This window comes from Macrotis lagotis, chromosome 2, assembly GCF_037893015.1.
Source record: "Macrotis lagotis isolate mMagLag1 chromosome 2, bilby.v1.9.chrom.fasta, whole genome shotgun sequence".
NCBI lineage: Eukaryota > Metazoa > Chordata > Mammalia > Peramelemorphia > Peramelidae > Macrotis > Macrotis lagotis.
The window spans coordinates 165,696,886-165,721,414 of NC_133659.1; the positions used below are offsets into that span (position 1 = coordinate 165,696,886).

Genomic DNA, 24,529 nt, shown 5'->3' on the forward strand with positions numbered 1-24,529 from the left:
CTCATGTGTAAATGATGGCACCTCCTTCCCAGAGTCATTATAAAGATCAGATGAAATATTTGTAAAACCCTCAGCATGGTACCTGATATAGAGTAGGTGTTTAATAAATGCTTACTTCTTTCTTCCTTTTTTCCTCTAAAATCAAGAAGACTTAGCAACTGATTGATTATGAGGGTTAGGGGGTGGGGAAAGAATTGAATTGACTTCAGAGTTGCATGATGAAAAACATGGTGACAACTCAACAAAAATAGGGAAGTTAGAAAGAAGAATGGATTTAGTGGGAGAGAATGAGTTCTGTTTTGTACATTTGGCTAGAGTTCTGAGTGAACATTAATAAACTGACTTCCAGGTTTATTAATCTTAAAATTTGATTAACATGAATAATCCAGAGTTTGAGTAGTGTGAGTAATATTTATGAATCTGTAAACCTGAGGACTAGATTCTCAAGACCCAAGATAAATGCAGTAAAGTACAGACACCCTGTGAAGCTTAGGCAGACAATCAATCTTTTCTCTTTCTTGGTCTCTTTCTTAATATAGTCAGGCATTATTTAACCCAATTTTGACTCATGTTTCCTTTCGCAACATATACATAAACATGCTAGATTTACATCATTGATCTTCTCACCTTTTTTGGGGGGGGGGGGTCTGAACTAATGATTTCTTCCATGTATGGATCTCCCTGGAGAGAAAACTTCCCAATTAAGATGACCAGCACTTGTTTGTCATTTTATCAATCTGGAGTGTTGCACCTCTGAGCACTGAGAGGTTAAGTGATTTGCTCAGGCTAACACAGCCAATGTGTCAGATGTCAGATTCTGAAATTAGCTCAAGCCCCACTCTACCAGATCTCTTCATTCTCCAAGATGACTATTTAAAAGCATGCAAGAGTCAACCCACTTTGCTCAATCTTTGCTCTACCAGGAAAGGACAAAAAGAATACATTTTCCTGAATGCTTCCCCACATTCAGGTTATGACCAGGGCTTTTCATGGTCGGTAGGCATTAAGAAGAAGGTACTCTAACATCCAGGGCCATTTCTAATCGTCCTCATCTATGTCTGGCCACTAGACTCGGAAGGATCCAGAAGAGCAAGAGAGATTAGAGACTGCACAGCTCTCCCTCACTCAAATCCAATCCACTTGCATGTCATGGCATCACCTTCCTGATGTCATTGTCCTCTTCCAGAACATAGTACAAACAACAACTCTCAACCCAATCTGACAAGGGAAAGAAGGGATAAATCACTTATTAAGCACCGACTATGTGCTAAGTGCTTTACAAATGTTATTTCATTTAATCCTTGCAATAATCCTGGAAGGCAAATGCTGCTAGTATCCACATTTTATGGATGAAGAAATCATGGTTAAGTAACTTGCCCATCACAGAACAGCTAGTGTCTGAGGCTGAATTTGAACTCAGGTCTTCTCACCTCAAGGCCCAGAACTCTATCTACTGAGCTACCAAGCTATGCTTATGTACACAAGAAATTTTTTTTACCATTCAGGAATAGAAAAACAAAGCATATCCATTCACAAGAGGAGTTTTTATTCTATTGAGAAGAAAACAACAACAGGCAAATATGGATACAATAATTTGAGGGAGAACACTAACAAGGGAAATCTGGAAAGGCTTCTTGTAAGAGGTAGTACATGAGCAGAGTTTTGAACAAATATAAAAATTCTCTGATGGCTAGGTAGTACAACTTATAGGGCACCAGGTTTAGAGTCAGAAAGATCAACTTCATGAGATCATATCTGGTCTCAAACTCTTGCTAGTTTTGTGATCCTGAGCAAGTCACTTAACTATTTGCCTCAGTCAAATGGAATGGAGAAGAAAATGGCAAACCACTCCAGTATCTTTGACAAAATACCCCAAACAGGGTCACAAAGTCAGATACAACTGAATAACAGCAAAAATTCTAAGAAGCAGAGGTGATAGAGATTACCTTAAAGGCATGGGAAATGAAAAGACGAAGTGAGAGATGGAGTGCTGCATTAAGGAACAATAAGTAGGTCAGTTTGACTGAAATAGAGCATGAAAGGTAAAAACATGAAATAAATCTCCAAAGATAAACTGGAATTGGGTTGTAGACACCTTTAACTGCTAAACCTAAACATTCACATCTTAGATCCCTGGTGTATATCTTTCTTTGTCAAAAGAACCTTTTTTACTGACTGGTCAAGCTATCAAAATTAAAAATTAAGGAGCAGTTAGGTGGCACCGTGGATAGAGCACTGGCCCTGGAGTCAGGAGGACCCGAGTTCAAATCTAGCCTCAGACACTTAATAATTATCCAGCTGTGACTTTGGGCAAATCACATAACTCCATTGCCTTAAATAAATTAAAAAACAATTTTAAAAAATTAAGGAAATCTGATGGCATGACTCTCCACACAGAGCTTACTGGGGAGGATACTTTTTCACTAAGAGAAAATCATCAGAAACTATTTCTCTGATCTGCCAGATCTCAGCTTGCAGAAATACCTCTCCAAGAGAGGATGACATTTGCAAAAGGATTCCATCTTTATGAACTCCCTCTTACTCGTTTTTTTTAATGGCTAGGCCCAGGAAGAGGATTAGAAGGTGACCCCTTTTGAATGCCAAATACTCCTGTCCTTACTCAGGCAAAAGTATTTCTAAGGGGAAAGGATGAAGCAAATAGAAAAAACTTTAAATATACTTATGAAGGAAGCTGCTGACCTGAAATTAGAAAGCTTTGCAGGTTAGGGAAGGTTAAACATCTCTCACTTGATACTGGAACCCAGATTCAAGGCATATATTTTAAGAGCTCAAGGTCAAAACAGTAACCTACAGGTAAAGGAAGATACCTTCAACCTAGGTGTCCTCAGGGAAATGTCAAGATGGAAAAGAATTACATCACTATTTTAAGAGTAGTAGATTTAGAGTGAAGAGACCTGGGTTCAACCCTAACTTTTCCAGTTTCTATTTGTATCAACTTGAACAAATCTCTTGACCTCTTCTGGGACATTTGTAAAAATGAAGAGATTAAACAAGTTGACCTGGTCTTTAAGAACAAAGGACAACAACCATGAGATGATCTATTAATAATTTTTCCAGCTCTAAATCTATGATTCTATATCGGGGCAAAGAACATTGTGGTGCTGCCAAGGCAACTGCAGGCAGGACTCAAAATTCAATAAATCTAGTATTGTAGGGGTGAATTAATTGTATGATCAAAAATAACACTCAAATGATATTATAAATATCCAAATGACCCTTGGCATAAAAAAGGTTCCCTATCTAGTCCAAGTGATTAAATCCTAGTCAAGAAGACATGCCCTGAACTTTTAATTTAAAAAAAAAATCATGGGATTAACATTGCTTGCTATGTAACATTACTATGAGAAACTCTAAAGGGTTTGGAATACATGTTCTACCTATTTGCCAAAGAGTTTCTGTGGTAAACCTATTAATCTTAATAGCTTAATCAAGGACTGGCATTTCTTCTGGACCCTGGTCACTGCTTTAGGCCAGCTTTTCTTGCTGCTGGCCCAGTAAGATTTGGAAGAGTGGAAAGTGTAGTCATTCTCTCATCCCACCTGAGTAGAGAATGAAAATAGCTAAGGGATACAGTTCTCAGCACAGTTCATATAATCAGATGGCATTTTATTAATCACAAGAATACAGCCTAAAGAATAGGCTCACAGAAGCTTCATGTAAATAAAGATTTCAATGAAGGGCTAGATGAGAGACCTACAATGGGAAATTAGAAAAATTCAGTGGACAACCTCAACCTTTGAAAAAGACATTATGGTGGAAAAGTCCAGAGTCCCTTACTACCCTATCAGGGACATAACATAGACTAAATGGTCTCAATGGATCCAATATATGGTATTTCTAGGGCTAAAAATTAATGCAATGTGCTTGTAGTGGACTTGGCAGCTGAGACCTTATTCAAATCTTGCCTTTTATACAAGTTATCACATGCACATGGGCAAATTGCTTAATTTCTTTAAGGCTCAATCTCATGAACTATAAAATGAAGAAAATACCACCTCTATCTCTGATCTGTTGTGAAGATCAAATGAGAATATAGCAGAATGTTTTATCAACTCTAAAAAACACTATGTAAATGTTGTACTTTTTACTAAAGTCCCATGAGTTGGAAGCAGGATGTTGAAATTTTTCCAACCACAATTCTTAAAGACTTATAGAGAAGTTTCAATCTGTTTCAATGGATCAGTAACAAATTATGGCTCCTTTAAATACTGAAATAATGCATTCTTTTAGTCTCAATTCATCAAGATTTTTTGTGTCTTTTTGGAGAAAGATGAGATGAGAGAACCAATTTGGTATTTGGAATGTGAGGGTGAAAGGAAGAACAGAAAAGATAGGTAAATTAAGGAAAAGAGAAAACAATATTTGGAGATGGGATTTGAGGGAGAACTGAAATGCTTGGCCATCAGAATAGTTTGCTTCTCATTCTCTAGCTTCTCTATGTGGCCTCACCACAAATCTCCATCCCATTCTCCTCATGTCTTAAGTACAATTCTTGCTGAACCCATTCCTCTAACAACAGAAACTCATGGGACTTCACTAACATTTGCCAAGTTCCTACAATCACATTAATCCTTGATCTATTGCACTTTTTTGATGCTTACTCCTAGGAAGGGCAGAAGTATGAATCTGGTGTATAGAGATCAGCAAAAGAACAGGGCCAGGGGAAAAGGAAGTCACAACCCCCCACCCCCAGGGTGAGGGATGAGTTAACTAGATTTTGGGAAAGTCAAGGTACTGGGGTCTCTCAGATCAGCTTAACACAGTGTCTGTAACCTGCCATGAATATTACTCACACTTAAAATACCAAATAAGAGTCCAGACCCCACAGAGGGAAGAAAACAGATTACCTTGTCCACTGTTATTAAATTTAATCTCCTCAAACCTTGTTTAGATCTATCTCATTAAAAAGTTCTTTTCTGTCCATGATGAAATAATCCTTTCATGATTCATCTTGTTAAAAATCAGAAAAAAAAGACGTTTGACACACTTCTCAGAAACAGTAATTTTATAAAAGGCTTTCTCTTTATACCCATAAAATGATACAATTTTGCAAGTATAGAAATGTGTCATAAATTATATGGAATGTTCCTTAATTACAGCTCAATGCAACTTAGCACTTCCCCCTCCCTAAAAAACAAGAGAGAGAACCAAAAATAATATATAACTGTATGTGTGTACACACACAGACACACACACACAGACACACACAAATGTATATATATACACACATATATGTATATATATTTGACAAACCAAACATGAAAAGAAATCATTTCCTCTTTGGTATAAAAATCAGACTCTCGCCTTGAGAGACACACAAAGACAGACATGATGTACAGTTTGTAGACTGCATGACTGACAGGGCCATTCTTCTCCAGACTCCATCCATTCCCATTTCCTGTGGTCTCAGTAAAAACTTCTGCTCACAGGATCCCAAATCAGACCATTGAAATCCACCCCATCCCTCAAAAAAAGAGAAGGGGACTTGCCCAAGATTGACTTAGAATGGAGGACGACTACCATTGTGGGTGATAAGGGCACAGCATGAGGAACAAAGCCAGACTGTCCTTCCAAACCTGGGTTCTGTCCATGTGGCCGCAGGGCCAGGGCCAGGTCCTGGGAGTCCTCTCCTGAAGGCTCTAGGCATTGTACCTCTTTTTATCAAGCCCATGATGAGGGATGGGGACAAGAAACAACCTATTGCTTAGACCCAAGAAAGTAGTTCCTTCGGAGGTTGCTAGGAGGGGACAGGGCATGATTCAGTACCAGGGCATGATCCAGCCATGCTCCTCTCAGGGTTATTGAGGGATCTGGGATCACCTAATTCATATTCAGGGGAAGAAAAGGGAAGAAAGGAGTAGTAGCAGGGTCAAGTTCCTCTTTCTTCTATGACCAAGGCCCTCTACAAATAGACTGGGAAAGAGCCAGATTTAGGGAACTGTGGGAGGGAGTTTAACTACAAAATGCTTTGGATCTAAAATTAAAATAAAGAGAACTCCCCCCATACCTTTTTCTTGTGGGACAAAATTCTTCTTGTGTGCAGCTGAATGAGGACTTGACTCTGTTCCCTACAATCACCTGGACCCCAGACAACACTCACATGGTCCAGGGGTGTAGGCAAAGAGCCCCAAGACCTGGGGCTAGAACAGGAAGGTACTGGAAAGTAAACTATTCCTCCACAACTGCTAAATGGACTAAACCAAACATCCTCACCCACACCCACACGGGGCAGAGGTTCTGAGAGGGCACAATCTGAGTCAGGACACCAACCAGAACACAGACATCACTATAAAGGCCTCCTCGACTTATCAAATAAGAAAGTAACCAAACCAAACACAAACATTAACCTACACAAGACACATGACACATGACAGGGTGTGAGGGCCCCAGGCCCCAACAGCTTCCGGGCTTCCCAGCATAATAATACATTCTTGTGTAATTAGGAACAAGGAACCTTGTGGTCCCCTCCAAGGATTAGGAGTAAAAAAATAAGGAGATTTAGTGAGTCCCACTTTCCCCTTTCATCCACTCAACCTGTGGACTCCCAGGTAGAATGGGCACGGCTCTCTTTCTGCAATAGATCCTTCTCTTTTTTTTTTTGTTTTTTTGTTTTTTTGTTTTTGGTTCCATATCAGTTCCCCCACTGAAATTGGTCTTCTTTGACCCCCAGTTCTGTTCTCAACCTCTGTCCCCCTCCACTGGTCTACCTCTGAGTCCCCTCAGCTGAGGACATTCTCAGCCATTCTTGGTGGGAACATCAAAAAGGAAGGGAAAAAAATGGTGGTGGAGAGACCAAGGGGGAATTACCACCTAGCAAAAGGGAAACCAGAAACAGCTTCTCAGGGCCTCTGGTTCCTCTAGGCCAGGCCGGGACCTGGGGGCTAGGTCTAGCGCCCAAGTAAGGGAAGAGTCTTGGCACATCCCTGGTCACCACCACAGGGGTATCCCAGGTCACGGCCCATCACCCTTTGAGGGGCTTCTCGGCCCCAGCACTAGGGCTGCTGGCACTGTCACTCTTCTTCCTGCGTAGAGTCTCAATCCAGCTGGAACTGGAGCGTGTGGTGAAGCTAGAGAGTGCAAGAGAACTGAGCCGCATATTTTTCCCAGACATGATGAGCTCTCCAAAGCCCTCTTGGTGGGAGAAGGCGTAGCCTGAGCGTCGAGAGCCTGTGCGGCCCACCCTACGCATGCATCGATGCTGGGCCTTCTGCTTCTTTCTCACCAGCTGCGTGTAGCGGACCTAAGGATGACAAAAAAAGGAGAGAGGGTCAGGAATCCTCTATTAAGTAATTAAGTGAAGAGTAACACAAAAGATGGAAAAGAGCAGAGATGGTACAACATCTATTGTCAAAGTCCTTGACTGTCCCGAAGGAGGACAAACAATTCAAAGTATCTGGAGTAAGGGGCAACTGACCACCATCAATCCATCCTAGATCCTGGGCAGTCTAAAAACTAGAGAGTCAGGAGGACGCCCCCAACACACCTCCCTTTGAAGCCCACCACCACACAAACAACTTGGCTATCCCTGACCTTTCCCACACAAACAAGACTGGCTTCTCACCGTGTCCGAAAGCTCAGGTTTCAGGTCCAATTTTAGGAAACGGAAGGCTACCACAGGCATGATGCAGACCACTGTGGTGAGCACAATGGTGAACCAGACTGTGGGCTGGGCCAATGTGTTCTGAGCATTACCTATGCAAGAAAAAAAAAAATCTATCAACCCAAGGGAATAGGGAAGTTAGGTAAAGAAAAAGGGATGATCTCTTCCTATTATCTAGATTCAAAATCCTGGTGTAGTTCCATTACTCCCCATAAGTCACCAAGTCTTGTTCATTTTCCTTTGAAAACTTTTGCATCCATCCTTTCCTTTCCATTCCCACTGTCACCACTCCATTTACAAGAGCCTTTCCTATTTGTTTGTTCTTTCCCCTGTAATCCATCTGGTAGCATTCATCTTTATAAAGTAGTACTCTGATCCTATCAGTCTCCAAATCAAAAACTTTTAAGGACTTTCCTCTATGTACTGAATAACATTCAATTTCTCTAGATTGGCATTCAATAACTTTGGCCCCTAACTTACCTTTTCTATTTTCCTTCCCTCTATTCTCCTACATATAAGCCCATTTATAAAACTACCTGGACTGCTCACCATTCCCTATCCATCCTTTGCTTGATCCTACCTATGAACCTCTACTCAACCACAATCCCTACTTATCTTTGATAATCTTTTGTAAGCTTCAAAGGCCACTTAAAATGTCAACTCCTCCAAGAAGACTTTTTTGATTTCTCCAGCCAGAAATATTCTATCTCTTATGAATTCTTAGAATATTGTTTATTCTGCTACTACCTTTTTACAGGCTCTACTCTAATACACTTGTGTGAATCTTCTTTCCGTCATACTGTTTGATCCTTGAAGATAAAGATGATGTCTTAATTCTCTGTGTGTATTCCAGAGTGCCTAACATACTGCTGGCAACACAATGCTAGCACATGATAAATATTTGACTGAATTTATCAAAGTAATAGAATGGAGACACTCTGGGGTCCTCAGCTTACTCCCCACATAAGCAAGCAATAGCTGATATAATGTCAGAATTATTCAGTAAAGCCCTTTTAGTCAAGAACAATCCCATACCTGATCAAAAACCCCCATGGCCGTAGACTGTGTTTAGTTAAAATGGGGTTTGAGGAACTCACCCACAAATCGGAATTGGTTGGGAAACATCTCAAAAAGCCCCTTGCTGTGCATGGCAAAGAGGATGGCAAAGTAAACAGCCAAGCTTCCCCAGATGAAGAAATGGTTGATGGCTGTCCAGTAACCTGTATCCAGCCCAATCTGGGAAGGAGAAAAGGGATCAAAAGCAGAAAGGGCCACCAGAAGCCATAAACCAGGGGGATGAAACATGATGCCCAGAGGAGCATAGGCCAAGGGAGCACCATCATGAAAGAGCCCAGATAAGGACCAAGCAAGGTCAACCTTACCCAGGGGACAGGGTGGGGAAGGGGATGCAGAGCACTTCAGGATGCTCCATACCTGCACACTGACTACAATGACCAAGGAGGTAGCCACAGTGACAGCAAAGGACTGGTAGTCAGCCAACTGGGTGCCATCATCCCGAGTGGCCTCCACAAACACCCCATAAGGGATGAAGAACATGAGAACTGAAGTGTAGATGCCTTGGGCTATGCAGATAAAGAACTCCCGTTTGTTAAAAAGCAGGTTGAGCTGGCCTGGTTCATAGAGTTTGGGGTACTCCATGCTCCGCTGTTCAGGGACATCCTGTAAGAAAGCAACTCAGGCTGGCATCGGGGTAATCATAGTTGAGGGTTCATTCTAAATTCAGCTGGTGTCCATTCACTGGCCTCCTTTCTCATCTCAAACCAGCAGTATATAGCCAATGACAAGGAGATGTGGTCTCAGCTGCAGGTCACAGTGGTGCACACCACTCCCCACTGATGGTGAACTTACTCCCCCACATAAGCAAGCAATTGTTGATATAATGTCAGAATTATTCAGTAAAGCCCTTTTTAGTCAAGAACAATCCCATACCTGATCAAAAACCCCCATGGCCAGGACTGGGAGCGAGGTGTATACAATGTTATAGAGTGTGATGAAATATTGATCATAGACGGTCTAGAGAAAGGGAGAGATAGAAAGAGGCATTGTAACTGCTCGGGGACACAGAGGGCTGAGAGGAGGACAGCTGATGGGAAGATACCATTTCAAGTAAGGAAGAGGCACTTTTTCAGTTCCCTCTCTTAGAGCCAACCACTCCGAAGGACTTGAAGCACTCAATACCTGAGCTGAGAAGCCGCAGAAGAAGCCAAACCAGAAGTGGACCATGGTGAAAGCAAAATTCTTATAGAAGAAATAACAAAGGAACTTGCACATGCGTAGGTAGGACCAACGCCCATGCACCAGCAGAAGGCGCTGCAGGAACTTGAACTGAGAAAAGGAGTAATCTGATGCCAACACTGCCTGTATCCCTTCTTGTCCACTGATCCCCACTCCAATGTGAGCAGCTGCAGAGAGAAAATGTGGGAAAGTCAAGCAATTCCCAAACACAGTTCTAGGCTCCCTTACTCTCTTAACCTTGTTCCCAAGAGCCAGAATCAGGTGGGCCATAAAGATCCCAGGCTGTCCCCCCAACACAAGCATCAAGGACTCACTCTTGATCATGCTGACATCATTGGCTCCATCCCCAATGGCAAGAGTCACAGCCTTCTTATACTTCTTCACCAGTTCCACCACCTGAGCCTTCTGCAAGGGGGTCACCCGGCAGCAAATGACTGCTTTACAAGCACAGGCTGTCTCCAGGAACTCCAGCTCCATATCTGCCTCCAGGGCATGGGCCTGGGAGATAAAGGAAGTGCCTGAGACTCCCCTAGTTCCCACCTGGAAACTCACCCCCCCCCAACCATCACCAATTTCCTCCAAAGACAAGCAGAATGAGAACAGATTGATAGATGAAATCCATATGGAAAGATCTCAGGAAACTGGAGAGGGATATCTTGTCTTTCTAACTATCCAAACCCCACAGAGGGAAGACCTCAGCTCTGAGACAGGATGGTATTCCCTTACCAGACTATGACCATTGATGACCAGGGCATACTCTCCAGCAATAGCCTCCAGGACAGAGGTGAGCTTGGAAGAAGAAAGCTTCTCCTGGTAAGAGAAGCCATTGCCAACTGTGCGAGATGACTCCATCATCTTCTCCCGGGCTTTCCTAGACAGAGAAAAAGAACAGGTTAGGCTGAGCAGACAGAATGCTGGCATTTCCCAAGGGAATAAAAAATTGAAACTCAGTTTAAACAGGGAAGGAAATTTCCCAGCTTTGACCCTGCTGGCCTTGTACCCACTACCTCACCACTGTGGAGCAGACAGGGCCATCCCTGTCACCACTTCAAGCTTCTCACCTGAGTTCCTCCCGCACCTCCAGAACAGTGTGTCCAGTGACAATAAACACTTCTGTCATGTCATCCGTCAGCATCTTGCAGGAGTAGCCAATATTTACTGCAGTCTCTAGTGGGGGAGAAACTCAAGATTTAACAGACAGAAAATCCTGGGGATGAGCAGAATACTCTCCTCTGTCCTGGGCAATGGGAAGGGGATAGTCAGGAAATTCAGACCCAATAGACCAGTTGTTAAGAGCTACAGACTCAAGGCTTTTTCACTAGAGTGGATTCAGAGAGGAGAAAAACATAAACAAAAAACCTTGAGTTCAATAAATATTCAAGCCTGCTTCACACAGGTGGTCTCACCTTGTTTATCCCCAGTGAGCACCCAAATCTTAATATTGGCCAGGGTCAGAAGAGCAATCGTTTCTGGGACTCCCTGTTGTAGCTTGTCCTCAATGGCTGTTGCACCCAGTAGCTGAAAAAGACCACAATTGAAGGGAGTTGAGGTCTCATCAATGTTTTTCATCCACAACCCATAGAACCCAGGTCCTTATGCTTCATACCATCATGTCATTTTCCACTTCTTCATAGACACTAGCCAGTCTATCCTCCCTGCTGTCCTGGGCCAAGCTGGCTCTGAGTCGTCTTTCAGCCCATTCCTCATAGTATTCTTCTTCTAGATCCTTGTAGGCCAGAACCAAAGTCCGTAGCCCATCTCCTGCATATTCCTGGGAGATGAAAGCAGGAGTAAAAACCTTAGGTCCCAGAATAGTGCTCAGAGGTGGCAGGGAGTTAGAACCCCCCTTACTCTCTCCACACTCACATTCAGATGATCAGTGGTGGTATTGAGCAGTTCTTGGTTGGATGGGTGGAGTCTTTCCAACAGGATAGTGTCAGCTCCTTTACAGTATAGTCGGATCTTGCCCTCTGGATTTCGTACTGTAATTGCAAGAGAAGTTCCCAGAAATATTCAGGCAGGCAGACTTCAATAATGTCCTCTTCTATATTCTGATCCCAGATTTCTAGTACTCCTTGGCCCAGAGGTGGGATCCTCCTCAGAATGTAGGACTTCACCCACTCCAGGATGGAAATAACCCCCAACACTGCCCCAGGCCCTGCTCACCTATGACTGACATGCGTTTGCGAATATTGTTGAAGTCCAGAATGGCCAGGAGCTGGTAAGTAATGGCTTTGCCCATCTCATGAACAGTGATTGTCTTTGGAGTGCGTGAACGGAACACGAAGCCAAAGTTCCTTGCTGCAGTGACCAGTGCCCCCTCATCTGGAGACTGAGCTTTGTAGTACAGTTCTCCTGGTGAGGACAAAGCAAACTCACTCTGAATAATCACTCACTTGAGGGTCCTGCCATATCCAGGAAGCCTGAGCCTGAACTAATAGTAGAACAAAAACTAATGAGCCAACATGAATGGCTACATCCAACTCCTCTCCTCACCTTCATTTTTTTCTTCAGACATGACTGTGTGACACAGTGACAGGAGTCGAAAGAACTCATGAGTGTGGGGATCTCCCACCTTCACTGCTTCCAGTAGGCTTGGGTCCCAGAATAAGAATTTCTTGTCAGCCAGAGGGTTGAAAGAGAAGTCAATGGGCTCAGGTCTCTAGAAAAGACATAAGCTGAGTGTGAGAGTGGCCACATGGACCACAATCAGGAGGTTGCTCAGCTGAGTTCCAATGAGAGTATTACCCCTATCCTATACCTAGTCAGTGCATACCCTGAGACCTAACATGCTTCCAAGCAGGGCTGGTTGCTTCCCCTTCAGGCCTGAAGACAGGTCAATAATGAGGTACAGAGCAGTTTTAGTCATCAGGTTAAAAGTCAGTATTCCTATAGTTCTTCCCAACAATAATTGCCCCTAGATTACTCCCAGCTGTAACAGTTCATACATTTGAATGATATCTGTTTTTAATGAGTATATTAAAATAATAAATGAGACTGGGCCCTACCTCTCCTAATTCAGCCTTGTGTCCCAGGACATCGAAGACATCACCTACCAAGAGACAGATAAAGAGAGAGCATAAGAGTTGATATTTCAGAGGAAGAAGGGGGTGGGGGACAAAGGGAAGCTTTCCATCAGGCACATGGAGTCTAGAATCCAAATTTTCAAAAAGAATTACATCACAAAGCTAATTTTAATGCCAACTTGGGGCTATAACTCCTACTGACTTTGGAGGAGTCATCCCATACTCCACCCAACCCACAGCAATCTCCCCATAGACAACTCTCATTCTAATACTCATCCATGCTTCCCAAAATGTCTCTCACTCTACCAGATCCACACTTAAAAAAAAAAACCAAACAAATCTAAATGATGGTCATTACATCAAGGTTAGTGCAAGAAGCAGGTACTACAGCAAAGACATCAGCTCCTTTCCATGCTGTGCCAGCAGGACAGTTCTAAGGGCTGCTATAGCATGGTAGCCAATCTATAGGGCACAGAAGAAAACCCAAGACCATGCCCAGAGACTCACAAGACCCCTATGCAGCTGGCACGTTCAGCCTAGAAGTGCCAATCAGTGGCCAGTTTCTCAAGCCTCCTGCACCCTGGAGCTAGGACCAGGGCAACAATACAAACAGAGGATAAGGGAAGAAATACTCATCTCACCTGCCCCAAATGATACTTAAAATTGACCCTCACATAGGTATTTATTGCAGTTCACATCCAGAGGAGCAAATTCCCCAAATAATGAAAAAAAACCCTCCCATCTAGACCCCTAATCCTCTCCCACCCTCTGAATTCAAACTCCAGCTCAGGCCTCACCATAGCTTCGCCCATAGATGGAACACTTATTGAAGATCATGATGTTCTGCGTGAGGGTGCCTGTCTTGTCAGAGAAGATGTACTCCACTTGACCCAGCTCCTCATTAAGAGTAGTGGTACGTGCCTCTGCGGGCGTCCGCTTCTTTACACAGTACATCTTCTTGTCCCAGTTGATGAAGTAGCTATGGCCCAGGCGGATCACTTCCACACTGCATGGGGAGGGGGAGGGGATGGAGGAGAAGAGAAGACTCGGGGCCATCCCTGGAGACCACAATCTCTAAGAACACTGGGGAAAAGGAACACCACCCACATGAACTACAGGGCAATCATTAGCTTCAGACTTCTACCAAGGACATCTGCCAGGGAAAAACAAGAATGATGCGGGAACCTGGGAGGAGGGGGGGTGGGAAGAGTATTGGATGAGGCTGGCCACTTATACATGGCAAAGGAACCACCCCAACCCCTGCCCTCGAGTCTCTCTCCAGACAGAAAAGTGGAAAAGACCAGAGCAGGCAGGAGGACCACAGGTAAAGGGAGAGGAAGGGCTGCTAACTAGAAGGGAACTTCGATCTTACCTCAGGGCTAATAATGACAGAAACCATGCAGAGAAAAAAACAAGAGAAAGTATGAGAGGGAAGAAAAAAAAAAGAGAAAAATAGTGAGGTTGTTGAGCATGCCAGGGCAAATTGCATTGTGGAAAGAACCAAAAAGAAGATTTTAGCCAGAATTTCTTGACCTCTCAAATGCAAAGCAGGAATGAGATTTATAAACTGGTTTTTGAACCCACACTTATTCTGAAGCACTCTGAAATGAAGAGGTAGGGAACAGGGAAACTTAGAGGTCAATACCACTGTACATAGGTTGTTTTGGGGGGGCAGATTTCTTTAACTTTTCAAAATGTTTTTATCTTTTATCTCCACTACATGGGGAATTATAGGCATTTTGGAAAAAAAATCCTATTTCTAACAGAAAATAGAAAGCTAAATTGACATTGAGTTCATATCATACTGATACCCTATTCCCAAATCAAAATTCAATTTAAAAAGGAAAAATATGGGTATTGATGAAACACCTAAAAACAAATACTCTACTCAATTTACCAAACATTCCCTTCCATCCCATTTCAAGCTGATGAGACTTAAGAAGAGGAAATTTCTTGACTGAGATCAATGCAATGACTAATCTTAAATCCAGAGATCTTCATGATGAAATATATGTCCTTCCTTTCAGTAAAGGTGGTTGTCTACAGGTTGAAAATGAGGTATATAGTGTCCTACTTGGTCAATTTTTCCATTTTTTTTTTTTACTTAAATGTACTTTGTTACAAGGAAGGTTTCTTCTAGGTAGCCCATTCAGAAGGGAAAGTAATATTCAACAACAACAACAAAAAAAAGTTTAAAGCTCTGCAATATACACTAACAAACACCATTACTGATTTGAGTTACTTTTTAAAAAATCAGCTCTCTCACAAAGAAGCTTCATTCCGTTTCCCTAATCTCACCAAGAAGGAACCTGTCTTGGGCAGCCACCAATGTCACAGAGAGAGCTTAGAAAGAAGATGTAGGAGTTATTACTTGTTAGTAGCCATGGAAGTAAGCATGAGTCTGAAAGAATGCAGGCTCTGGTTGAGCAAACATTTGAGTAATAAGGATAATCATGTCTCTCCTTACTATCTGTACTGTAATCTGATTTTTAAGTGCTTTTCAATCTATGGGCTCTTTTACCTTTTTTTGGCACTCCTGTTAAGTAAGCTGAAAAGTTATTATCAATCTCACCTTTCATGTGAGAAAAATAATCCATTGGGATAGTATAAATGACTCTTCTGTGACCATTTGGCTAATGAGTGGCACAGTGAGAACTAGAATCCAGAGCTCCACTCATCTATAGGTTCATTTCTTTTTTTTTTTTTTTTAGGTTTTTGCAAGGCAAATGGGGTTAAGTGGCTTGCTCAAGGCCACATGGCTAGGTAATTATTAAGTGTCTGAGACCAGATTTGAACCCAGGTACTCCTGACTCCAAGGCCAGTGCTTTATCCACTATGCCACCTAGCCGCCCTATAGGTTCATTTCTCAAAGGAAAGACTCTTCCTTTTCAACTCATCATATACTAGACCACTTCCAGAACACTAAAAAAGGGAAGACTTAATATTGTTTTAATGAGGCAGCAGGTCTGAGAATTTTTAAGAAATATCTGCAAAATTGCTTCCAGACAAATCCTCAAGTCCAAGGCATTTAAAAAGCAAGGAAAGGTACAGAATCAAAAATTTTCAAGGTTAGAAGGGATCTTGGAGATCATTTGGTCCAAGTCCCCTCAAAGGAAGGGGGTTCAAATGAGTGAAGAGACCTGTTCAAGGTCACAGTGCGAGGCAATGGTTGAGCCAATATGGGAACCCAGGCTTCTAGGCTCCAAGTCCAGTGTTCTTGCCAACGTACCACATAAATCTCTATCTTTCTCCAATGATTCTCACTCCAACCTCTTTTCACATGACTGATTTTTCCTTTAAAAAAACCACTATCACAAATGACTTCACTGCTTATAAACATTCAATATCTTCTCAAGACCTACTGAATAAAGAAAAATTCTTCAGAGCTTCATAAGCAAGTATCTCTATAACTTGGATCTCACCTGTCTATCCAAGCTCATCTGTCTCAACTAATTATATATATATATATATATATATATATATATATATCTCCCTTCTTCTAGCCAAATCAGAATAGGTATTTGAAGAAACCTTGCCCCTTCCTGATTCTATTCATGACTCCCTTTCCTTAGAAGACTTTCCACCCTCATTTCTGTCACAATTCTCTTTAGCCTTCAATGGCACCTTCTCCTACAAACTCACCCCATCCAAAGCCATTTCTTCCTTCTTTGAATTTCCATAGCATTTCCTTCACATCTTTCATTCCTTAATGCCACACACCAAAGCTATTTTTGCACATATTTGGTAGGTTATAAAGCTCCTGAAGGGCAGGGACACTGATCTTTAAACCGCATAAACTTGGCAGTTTATGATTTGACCATAGTAGACGGTATATGTCAATTATGTTTAGCTAATTTGGTTTTCATATATCACAAAATATCTAGAGACTGCAGTGAGAGGTCTGATATAAAGATAAAAGGTAACACCTTTTTATCCTATAAAGGCTCCAAGGTACTTTCTTTGGAATTATGACCGACTCATAAATGGGGAGAATTGCTAAGGGAGCTCCTGCAACTTTGGGGACAGAGGAAACACATACCTGACATAGAGGGAAATGGGCACCACAGTGTTGAGGATGATGATATAGGACCAGAAGGAGAGGAAGCCGGAGAAGAAGGCACTGTCCACCGCCTCATCCCATGGCAGGTAGACCTGGAAGCGTGCTCCGACCTCATACTCCCAGATGGCATTACCAATAGCCAGGATCACCCCCATACAGACTAAGAAGCCAAAGATCTGTTGGGAAAAGGTGGGAGGGCTCAGCTCTGTTGTAACAGAGGAAAGGCATCTGACTACCCTGACACAGGGGGAGAGGTGGCTCTGCTTGGGTCCTGAGGCCCCTCAGACGCAGCACTTCACAAAACTCAACATGTTAGCCTGATCGAGGGCCACCAGGGGGCGATCCAAACCCACTAAGCGCCAACTTCTGCTGTAAGAACTCAGGTCAAGTCTGCCAAGAGACTGCAGGACCAAGGCGGAAGCTCCTTCCCCACAGAAGTCGGCGTCAGGCTTCCTAGAGTGTGTCAGGTGGGCAGAGGGGCACAGAAAGGGGGAGTAGTGCTCAAACTCCTAACAAAGCAATAGAGAATTTTAGAAAGCACCAGAATTAAATTGGAAATTTTCCTTCTGAGAAGAGGTAAAAGAAAAAAACTCCATTATTCCCCTCTAAAGTCACAACTGCTTTCTCTCTAATCCCTTCTCCATTCCAAGGCAGGCACTTTAATGGCCAAGAGGACGGCCCTCCCGGCACTGATTGAAAAGCTGTGTCTGGGAGGGTCTGGACCCCAGAACTGTATCTGTTGTGGATTTGTGGATGTTACAATCTGGCTCTAAAGGATCCTGACATAAACCCAGGCTTTGACAGGATATCTCACTAGTGACATGTAAAACTCAAATCTAGAATGCTGAACATGGAAAAGAGACAAAAGCATACCCCAAAGGGTCCAGCCTTACCCAGAGCACCAGCGTATTCATCAGACGGTCAATGCTTGTCCTTTTGAACTTTGTCCTCCCACTGTTTTGCATCAACTTCGTGTCAGGACCTGAAGGAAATGGTAATGAGAAACTCTCCTCAAGGATTCTGCTCTCGTTTCTAATATATAGAACCTCACCAAAAATTCAGGAAAATTCAAGTTACACTGCTCACTTTTGAGGCTGGGATCCTTTCCCTTACACATTCTTTCAGTCATACATCTCAAGCTGCCTCTTATTCAATTTCTTGGTGCTTAAGAGTCTCACCTGCAAAGATGACCAGCCCAAAGCACCACTCAGTGTTGCGGAGCACACAGCCTCGAAGAAGCATATTCTGGTTGCTCAGAGGGAACTTGTTCTCCTTCCAGTAAAGGGTGCCGCTGAATTTATCCAGCTTGTTGTTGGGGGGTTCACAAATAACTTCACCTGAAGGGAGGACAACAGTGTTACTGGTCAAGCCATGGCTGACATTCCAAGAAGCAGCCAAATTGGAAGAAGGAAGTAGCCTAGTCTTAAAACTTCAAGGTTCTCCCAGTGCCCAGAACAACAGTAGGAATCTATAACCCATGATGTTTTTCAGAAAAAACCTTCAAGTTATAGATCTCGACAGATATAGCCAAAAGCTTTTAAAAAGGAAAAAAAGAAATAAATGACTGAAGCATATTCCCACCAAACCACCCAATCCTGGCCAAAGATGAGCTCTCCTAGTTCTACTCACCATCAAATTTGGCTAGCTTATTGATGTCCCCCAGTTCTGAGGTCACAGGAATCGCCTGTCGTACTTTCATGTTGGTCTCCCTGGAATGATAGTTTCTCAGGATTCTTATTTCCTTATCCCTACATTCTACCCATGGACACCACAGAGGGTTCTGAATGCTCAACCCTGCTTCCAAAACCCCTCTCATCCCTCAATTTACAAGGAAGCATAGACTCTAGAACTAAGAACATTTTACCAAATCATTTTTTTTAATCATGTAAGAAAGGAGATTTGTTACTTACCCATCTAATTCTGCTGTCTCTATGTAGCATAATCCATGGGGTTCACTGCTAGAGAGGAGAAGAAGATCTGCCTAAAGAGAGAATTTCAGAAGTTAATAGTAACTCTACAACTACAATGGTATTATTCTCTTCCCCCAATTAGCTCCTATTGCAAAAAGTTCTGGTTCTGCCTATATATTTGAATAGAGAAGTAGAATGTGGCCCAAATCTCATGGGAAAAAAACAATAGAGGTCCCACTCAGCAAAAATTTCTTATTTTTTTTAAAGGAAGAAAGTGGTCAGTTAGTCAACAATTATCATTTAATATGTTCCAAGCTGTGAGCTAAGCTCTGAGACACAAAAAAAAGGTAAAAACAAAACAAAACCAACAACTTAAAAACAGACCACCATCTTAAAGGATATCACATTTTAATGGGAGAGATAAACATTCCGATAATTAGATGTATGTACAAGATACATCCAGAGTAGATGGAAGGTTATCTCAAAAAGGAAGCCACTAATAGCTAGGTGTACTAAGAAAAACTTCCTACAGAAGGGGTCATGAGGTGAGTCTGCAGTTTTAGTGCCCTTTGGGCATAATTTCCAAATGACCCTCCAGAATGGTTGGATCAGTTCACAACTCTACCAGCAGGTCCCAGTTTTCCCACATCCTCTCCAGCATTGAACATTTTTCCTTTTTTTTGCCATTTTAGCCAATCTGATAAGTGTGAGGTGGTACCTCAGATATGATATGAGGTGAGTCTGGAAGGAAAATTGGGAAGGAAAGTAAAAGATGGAGGTGAGGATCTTAGCATCTCAAATGTGGAAGTCAAGCAGTATAAAGGTAGAGCTGGGGGAAAAGAGTATAAGTTAATGCAGCTAGATCTCTTTAGGGGTTGGGGAAGGGAGTAGAAGACTAAGATTTAAAAGGTAGGAAGAAGTCAAAAAGATTCTGTATTTAATCCTGGAGTTAGCACTTTAACCTACTGAGGGAGGGGGATGACCTTGTCAGTTTAGGGGAGAATGAATTGGAGAAGGGAGGGACTTGAAAGCAGAAAAGCCAATTAGAAGGCTACTGCAAAAGTCCAGTTGGCAGGTTGATGAGGGCTTCAACTACAGTGGTAACTCTGTGAGAGGACAAATTATTGATGATGTGAAAGAAGACATAATCAAATTTGACAGCAAATTAGATATACGAGGGATGAGAGTAAATCATGACCCTGAGGTGGTAAGTCTGGATGACTAAGAGGACAGTGGTACCCATCACAGGAAAGTATGGAAAAGGAGAGTATCTGGAGGAGAGTAGAATTCAGTTTTGGAATGTTGAGTTCTCAGATGCCTATGGAACACCAAGTTCAAGATGTCTTGAAAGTAGTTGTTAATACAGGAATGGAGGATAAAATAGAGATTAGGGATTAAAATATAGATCTGAGAATCATTTTCACAGAGATGATAATTGAATCCATGGAAGTTGATAAGATCACCAAGTGAGAAGATCTAGAGGGAGAAGAAAAAGGATCCAGGAGAGAGTCATGAGGGATACCTATAGTTAAAAGGTTTGACATGGATGAAGAACCAGCAAAGTACATGAAAATCAAGAGAGCAGATTCCAAAACACTGGGTTATCCATGAACAAAAAGTGATCAAATGTATCAAATGCTACAGAAAGGTAGAGATGACAATGAAATTTGAGAAAAAGTCATTAGATTCATTAGTTCAGAGATCAATAGTAATTCTGATGAAGGTAGTTTCAGTTGGAGGAAGCTAAACTGTAAAGGATTTAGAAGCAAGTAAAAGGAGAGGAATAAGAATCACCAAGTAGAAACCTTCCTCATGTAGTTAATAGCTTGTCCAAGAAGAGGATATAATACAGGATTACAAATAGGAGATATAGTAGGATCAAGTAAAAGGGTTTTTTTTTTAAGGATAGAAGAAGACATAGGCATGAAAATGCCAGAAAAATCCAGTTGATAAGGAGAAATTGAATTAAAAAGAGGGAGCATGAAGGGGGGGGCAATTTTCTGAAGAAGGGACCAAGGGTGCATTTAGGACTTGGCAAGAAGTGTTATTTCTCATGCAAGAACACAGTAAAGAACGATATTAAGAAGAAACACTTGACAGCCTTAATTTTTTCAGTCAAGTATAAGGTAAGGTCTTCAATTGAAGAGGGGGTGGCATGAGAGAGTGGTTGGAATAACCACTGTGAAGAAAGGATAGTAATCAATCAGGGAAGAGTAGAATGATTGCCTTGCTGTAATAAAGACTCAGTTCAGATTAGATAATATATTTGTATGATATACCCAGTTGCATGATTTCCTCCAGGTCTGTTCAGCAGCACATGGATAGAAGCAAAGAAGATGGATGGTGGGAGTAGTTCGGAATTGAGATTTGGTAAGGTATGGTCAGTAATAAAACAGAGGAAAGAAATCCAAGAGTAGAAGTTAGTGTAAAGATGATTTGGTTCACCAAGATAATAAAAGCTAGCATTTAAATAGAACTTTAAGGTTTGCAAAGCACTTTATAACTATTTCATTTTATAGTCATAATAGCCCTGGAAGGTAGATGCCCCCAATTTAGAGAGAAGAAAATGAAGCAGACAAAGAAGACAGTGACAATTACATAGCTAATAAGTGTCTGAGGTTGAATTTGAAATCAAGTCTACTGCCTTCAATGCTCTTCTCACTGGGCCACCTTACTGGGAAGGAAGGGGAGTACCCTAGGCAGTGCAGACATAGCTAAATAAAGAGTAACCTCCTCTTCTGCCAAAGGTTAGAAAGAATCTGACATACCCAGAATATTACCCTGTTTCTTACCGCCACAAACTGGTTATTTTCTAATTTTATAATATCCCCAACACGGACATTCATCCATTGTTCTTGCTGCAGGCTACAGAAGACAAAGAGACAAAGGAAAGCAGCATTAGAGACTAGTCTAGTTCTGGAAGAGGCACCAACCAAGCCCAAAACCTCTTTCCTTACGTAGGTACTTACATCCCACTAATCAGCACCTGAGACTGCCGATTATTCACCTGGTTATCACTCTTGTGGCGGAACTGAAGAGAAAAGAAAGATATGAGAATGTGAAAGACACTGTACCCCCCAGGTATTTCTTGCCTGCCAGTTATGGGATTAAGATGGTTTTAGGTGATGACTAGAGCAAAGACCTCCCAAGATAATACCATTTGGTAACAGGTAGATATACTCCCAAAAGAGTCAAGTTAGACATGCAAAGATATTAACTTTTGTTGGGAGGAGAGTGTAAAGCATTGAGGATGGAAAACAACTCACATAATCATCAGTGGCATCTTTTACAGCTGTGATGGTAAGGACAAGAACCAAAGGCACAATGGTGGTGAACCATGACAAGGAAGAGATCTGTGGGATCAACTAGAAAGGAAAAAAAAGTATTTCTCTTCAGTTGCCTTGCCTCACTCCTCTCATTTTGTTCTCTATTTTCCTCTGCTTTTCTGAGACTAGTGCAGCATACAGTATAGGGTCACTCACCTGCAGAATGAGGAGGAACAAGAAGTAGGTATTGGCAACCTCCTGGAACTGTTCAAAGAGGTTGACAGGCAGGAAGGTGACAATGTTGTACTTGGAGGTCTTGATGCAGTTACTCTGTGGCAAGGGGGGGATGATAGATGAGCATGAGGTGCCTACATCTTACTCCACCAACATATAACTAAATGAAAAATTCATAAGCAGCAACAGATGTGAAGTGGCCTAGGAAACTGTCCCCATACAGTCCCAGAATACAGATAGAAATTACTGAAAGTAAAGTACTTTCACCTGAGTGTCATTATGACATCTTTACTTTCAGTAGAACAAATGCATGGTAGAGACTGGGACAAGGTCACTCACCGCATACTGGAACTTTTCATTGTATTCTCTGTCATTGGCCCGTGCCCGCCTCTCTTCCTCTACAACACAAAAATGAGTGTCAGTGAGACAACTTGAAGCCCAACCTCCTATAATATTACCCCTACTCCATTTCCTCTTAGAACTTGGCTCCTTTTGTTTATTATAGTTATAACAAGAGGGTTAATTCAGAAATAGCTCCCATTCCTTGGGGTAAGAGCCATATTAAATTTCAATAAAATAAAAATCAATATGAATCAATAAAGAATCAGAGCAATAAATAAATTACCAACACAAAGCTATGCAGATATTACCCAAACTAGACAAAATGCCATAGATAACACAGCTTTCTCTTTTCTTTAAATTGCATTTCGACTGCTGGCACTCAATTTCTTTAACTCCTATTGCCTTTGCAGGGCTCAGTCAGCTTAAAAGAATGTTGTTGGGGAATTCCCCAGAACCCTTGGTTTCTTTGATTTTTAAGTTACCTTATTCAAGAAGGAATGGAAGGTGAAGAAAAAGTCAGTTCTCTTTCCCTTTATCTACTTTTCCTACTATAGTTAAGGTGGGAAGGACTAACCCTCACGAAATGAAGGGGATAAAGAGTAGGGACGGGGGAGGCACTAGATGAACAGAAGAGTCACAGTGCCCCAAGAAACTACGTGGCTGCTGCAGTGTCCCAGCCCCACGTGCACTCTCCCCAACAGGAGCCACTGACTGTCACATGTCACCAAGGCTGGCTCCTTACTGGCCCACGATGACATCAGCTTATTTCAAAGCTCATCTTCAAGTCAAGGGGGTGGGGGGGAGAGGTCAGGGATATGGGTCATGCAGACTCAGACATAGACTTCAGGGGAGGGAGACAGTGAAGATGAGGGGGAAAGGAAGAAGGGAATGCTGTCAGAGCAGTTATACGCCAGTTCTCTACCTATAATTCTCTATACTCCATGTTCTCTTCCCATCCCCATATACCCTAAATGATGTTTACCAAGAATATGTCCAACATCTAATGATCCTAACCCCCTTCTACAATTCCTAAATAGAGTTTATGTGTCAAAAGGGACAGATCAGTTCTCAAAACCCCAGTCCCATTGAATTGTAGGATTAAGCCATGAATGTTCACTTCATTTTATACCAAGGGGTTACCATGACCCTCAGACTAAGAAAGGGAGGGATTATAAGGATTTTTCCTGCTTGCCTTAGTCAGCAGTTCTGAACTGTTTTAAACCCAAGAAAGACCTAAGCAGAAGGTAGGAAAAGAAGGGGGAGGTGTACTGGGACACCACCTGCAGAACACACTGCAGTGCTAAACATCAACTAAATATCTCACCTTCTCAATCCCAATCCCAGGGGTTTCTTTCCCTGCTCAATCACTTTCTCTCAACAACTTCCCAACAGGGCTTTCCCCTTTTTCAGTTCCCTTGAACCATACACATCCCCATCCTGAAACTCTGCTGGTTCTGCATCACTGCCCCTCCCCCCAGACTCCCCAAAATAACAAGGAAGAAGAAAGGGGGGGGTGGAAAGGGGAAGAGACCATAGAGAATGAGGTGACTGGGAAGGTCATGAGAATGGAAGGGAATGAAAGGTCATGAGGAGGCAGAATCTGAGGGGAGACATCAAGAGGACTGGCATTAAAGATGTGGAGGTTTGTGGGGTAGGGGGAGAAGGAAAGAACTGATAGGTTAGGGGTCATAGAGAGCAGCAAATGGATTATAAAGAAATATATAAGTAGTGGCAGAGTCACAGAAATGGGATGAGGATCAGAAAAATAAAGGGGGACATAGAAAATAGGATATCACAGAAAGAGTTGGAAGATG

General features: G+C 42.2%; 1 protein-coding gene across 4 annotated transcripts in view; it reads right to left on the reverse strand.

The window, feature by feature from the left end:
* Positions 1-1,544: 1,544 nt before the first annotated feature.
* The window catches only part of ATP8B2 (ATPase phospholipid transporting 8B2), a 29,790-nt gene continuing 6,805 nt past the window's right edge, over positions 1,545-24,529 (reverse strand). For all 4 annotated transcript variants that reach the window (XM_074223388.1, XM_074223387.1, XM_074223389.1 and 1 more), the window contains 26 exons: positions 22,713-22,771; positions 22,356-22,469; positions 22,140-22,238; positions 21,843-21,904; positions 21,666-21,738; positions 18,874-18,944; positions 18,593-18,672; positions 18,142-18,300; positions 17,857-17,945; positions 16,943-17,139; positions 13,701-13,909; positions 12,886-12,929; positions 12,374-12,539; positions 12,044-12,232; positions 11,744-11,859; positions 11,484-11,648; positions 11,284-11,395; positions 10,939-11,044; positions 10,604-10,748; positions 10,192-10,375; positions 9,821-10,044; positions 9,572-9,655; positions 9,056-9,301; positions 8,719-8,857; positions 7,583-7,713; positions 1,545-7,261 (listed from right to left, as the gene is read on the reverse strand). In XM_074223388.1, the coding sequence (XP_074079489.1) occupies positions 6,983-7,261; positions 7,583-7,713; positions 8,719-8,857; positions 9,056-9,301; positions 9,572-9,655; positions 9,821-10,044; positions 10,192-10,375; positions 10,604-10,748; positions 10,939-11,044; positions 11,284-11,395; positions 11,484-11,648; positions 11,744-11,859; positions 12,044-12,232; positions 12,374-12,539; positions 12,886-12,929; positions 13,701-13,909; positions 16,943-17,139; positions 17,857-17,945; positions 18,142-18,300; positions 18,593-18,672; positions 18,874-18,944; positions 21,666-21,738; positions 21,843-21,904; positions 22,140-22,238; positions 22,356-22,469; positions 22,713-22,771 (3,542 nt within the window). In that variant the 3' untranslated portion in view covers positions 1,545-6,982. The remainder of the gene's footprint in view (positions 7,262-7,582; positions 7,714-8,718; positions 8,858-9,055; positions 9,302-9,571; positions 9,656-9,820; positions 10,045-10,191; positions 10,376-10,603; positions 10,749-10,938; positions 11,045-11,283; positions 11,396-11,483; positions 11,649-11,743; positions 11,860-12,043; positions 12,233-12,373; positions 12,540-12,885; positions 12,930-13,700; positions 13,910-16,942; positions 17,140-17,856; positions 17,946-18,141; positions 18,301-18,592; positions 18,673-18,873; positions 18,945-21,665; positions 21,739-21,842; positions 21,905-22,139; positions 22,239-22,355; positions 22,470-22,712; positions 22,772-24,529) is intronic.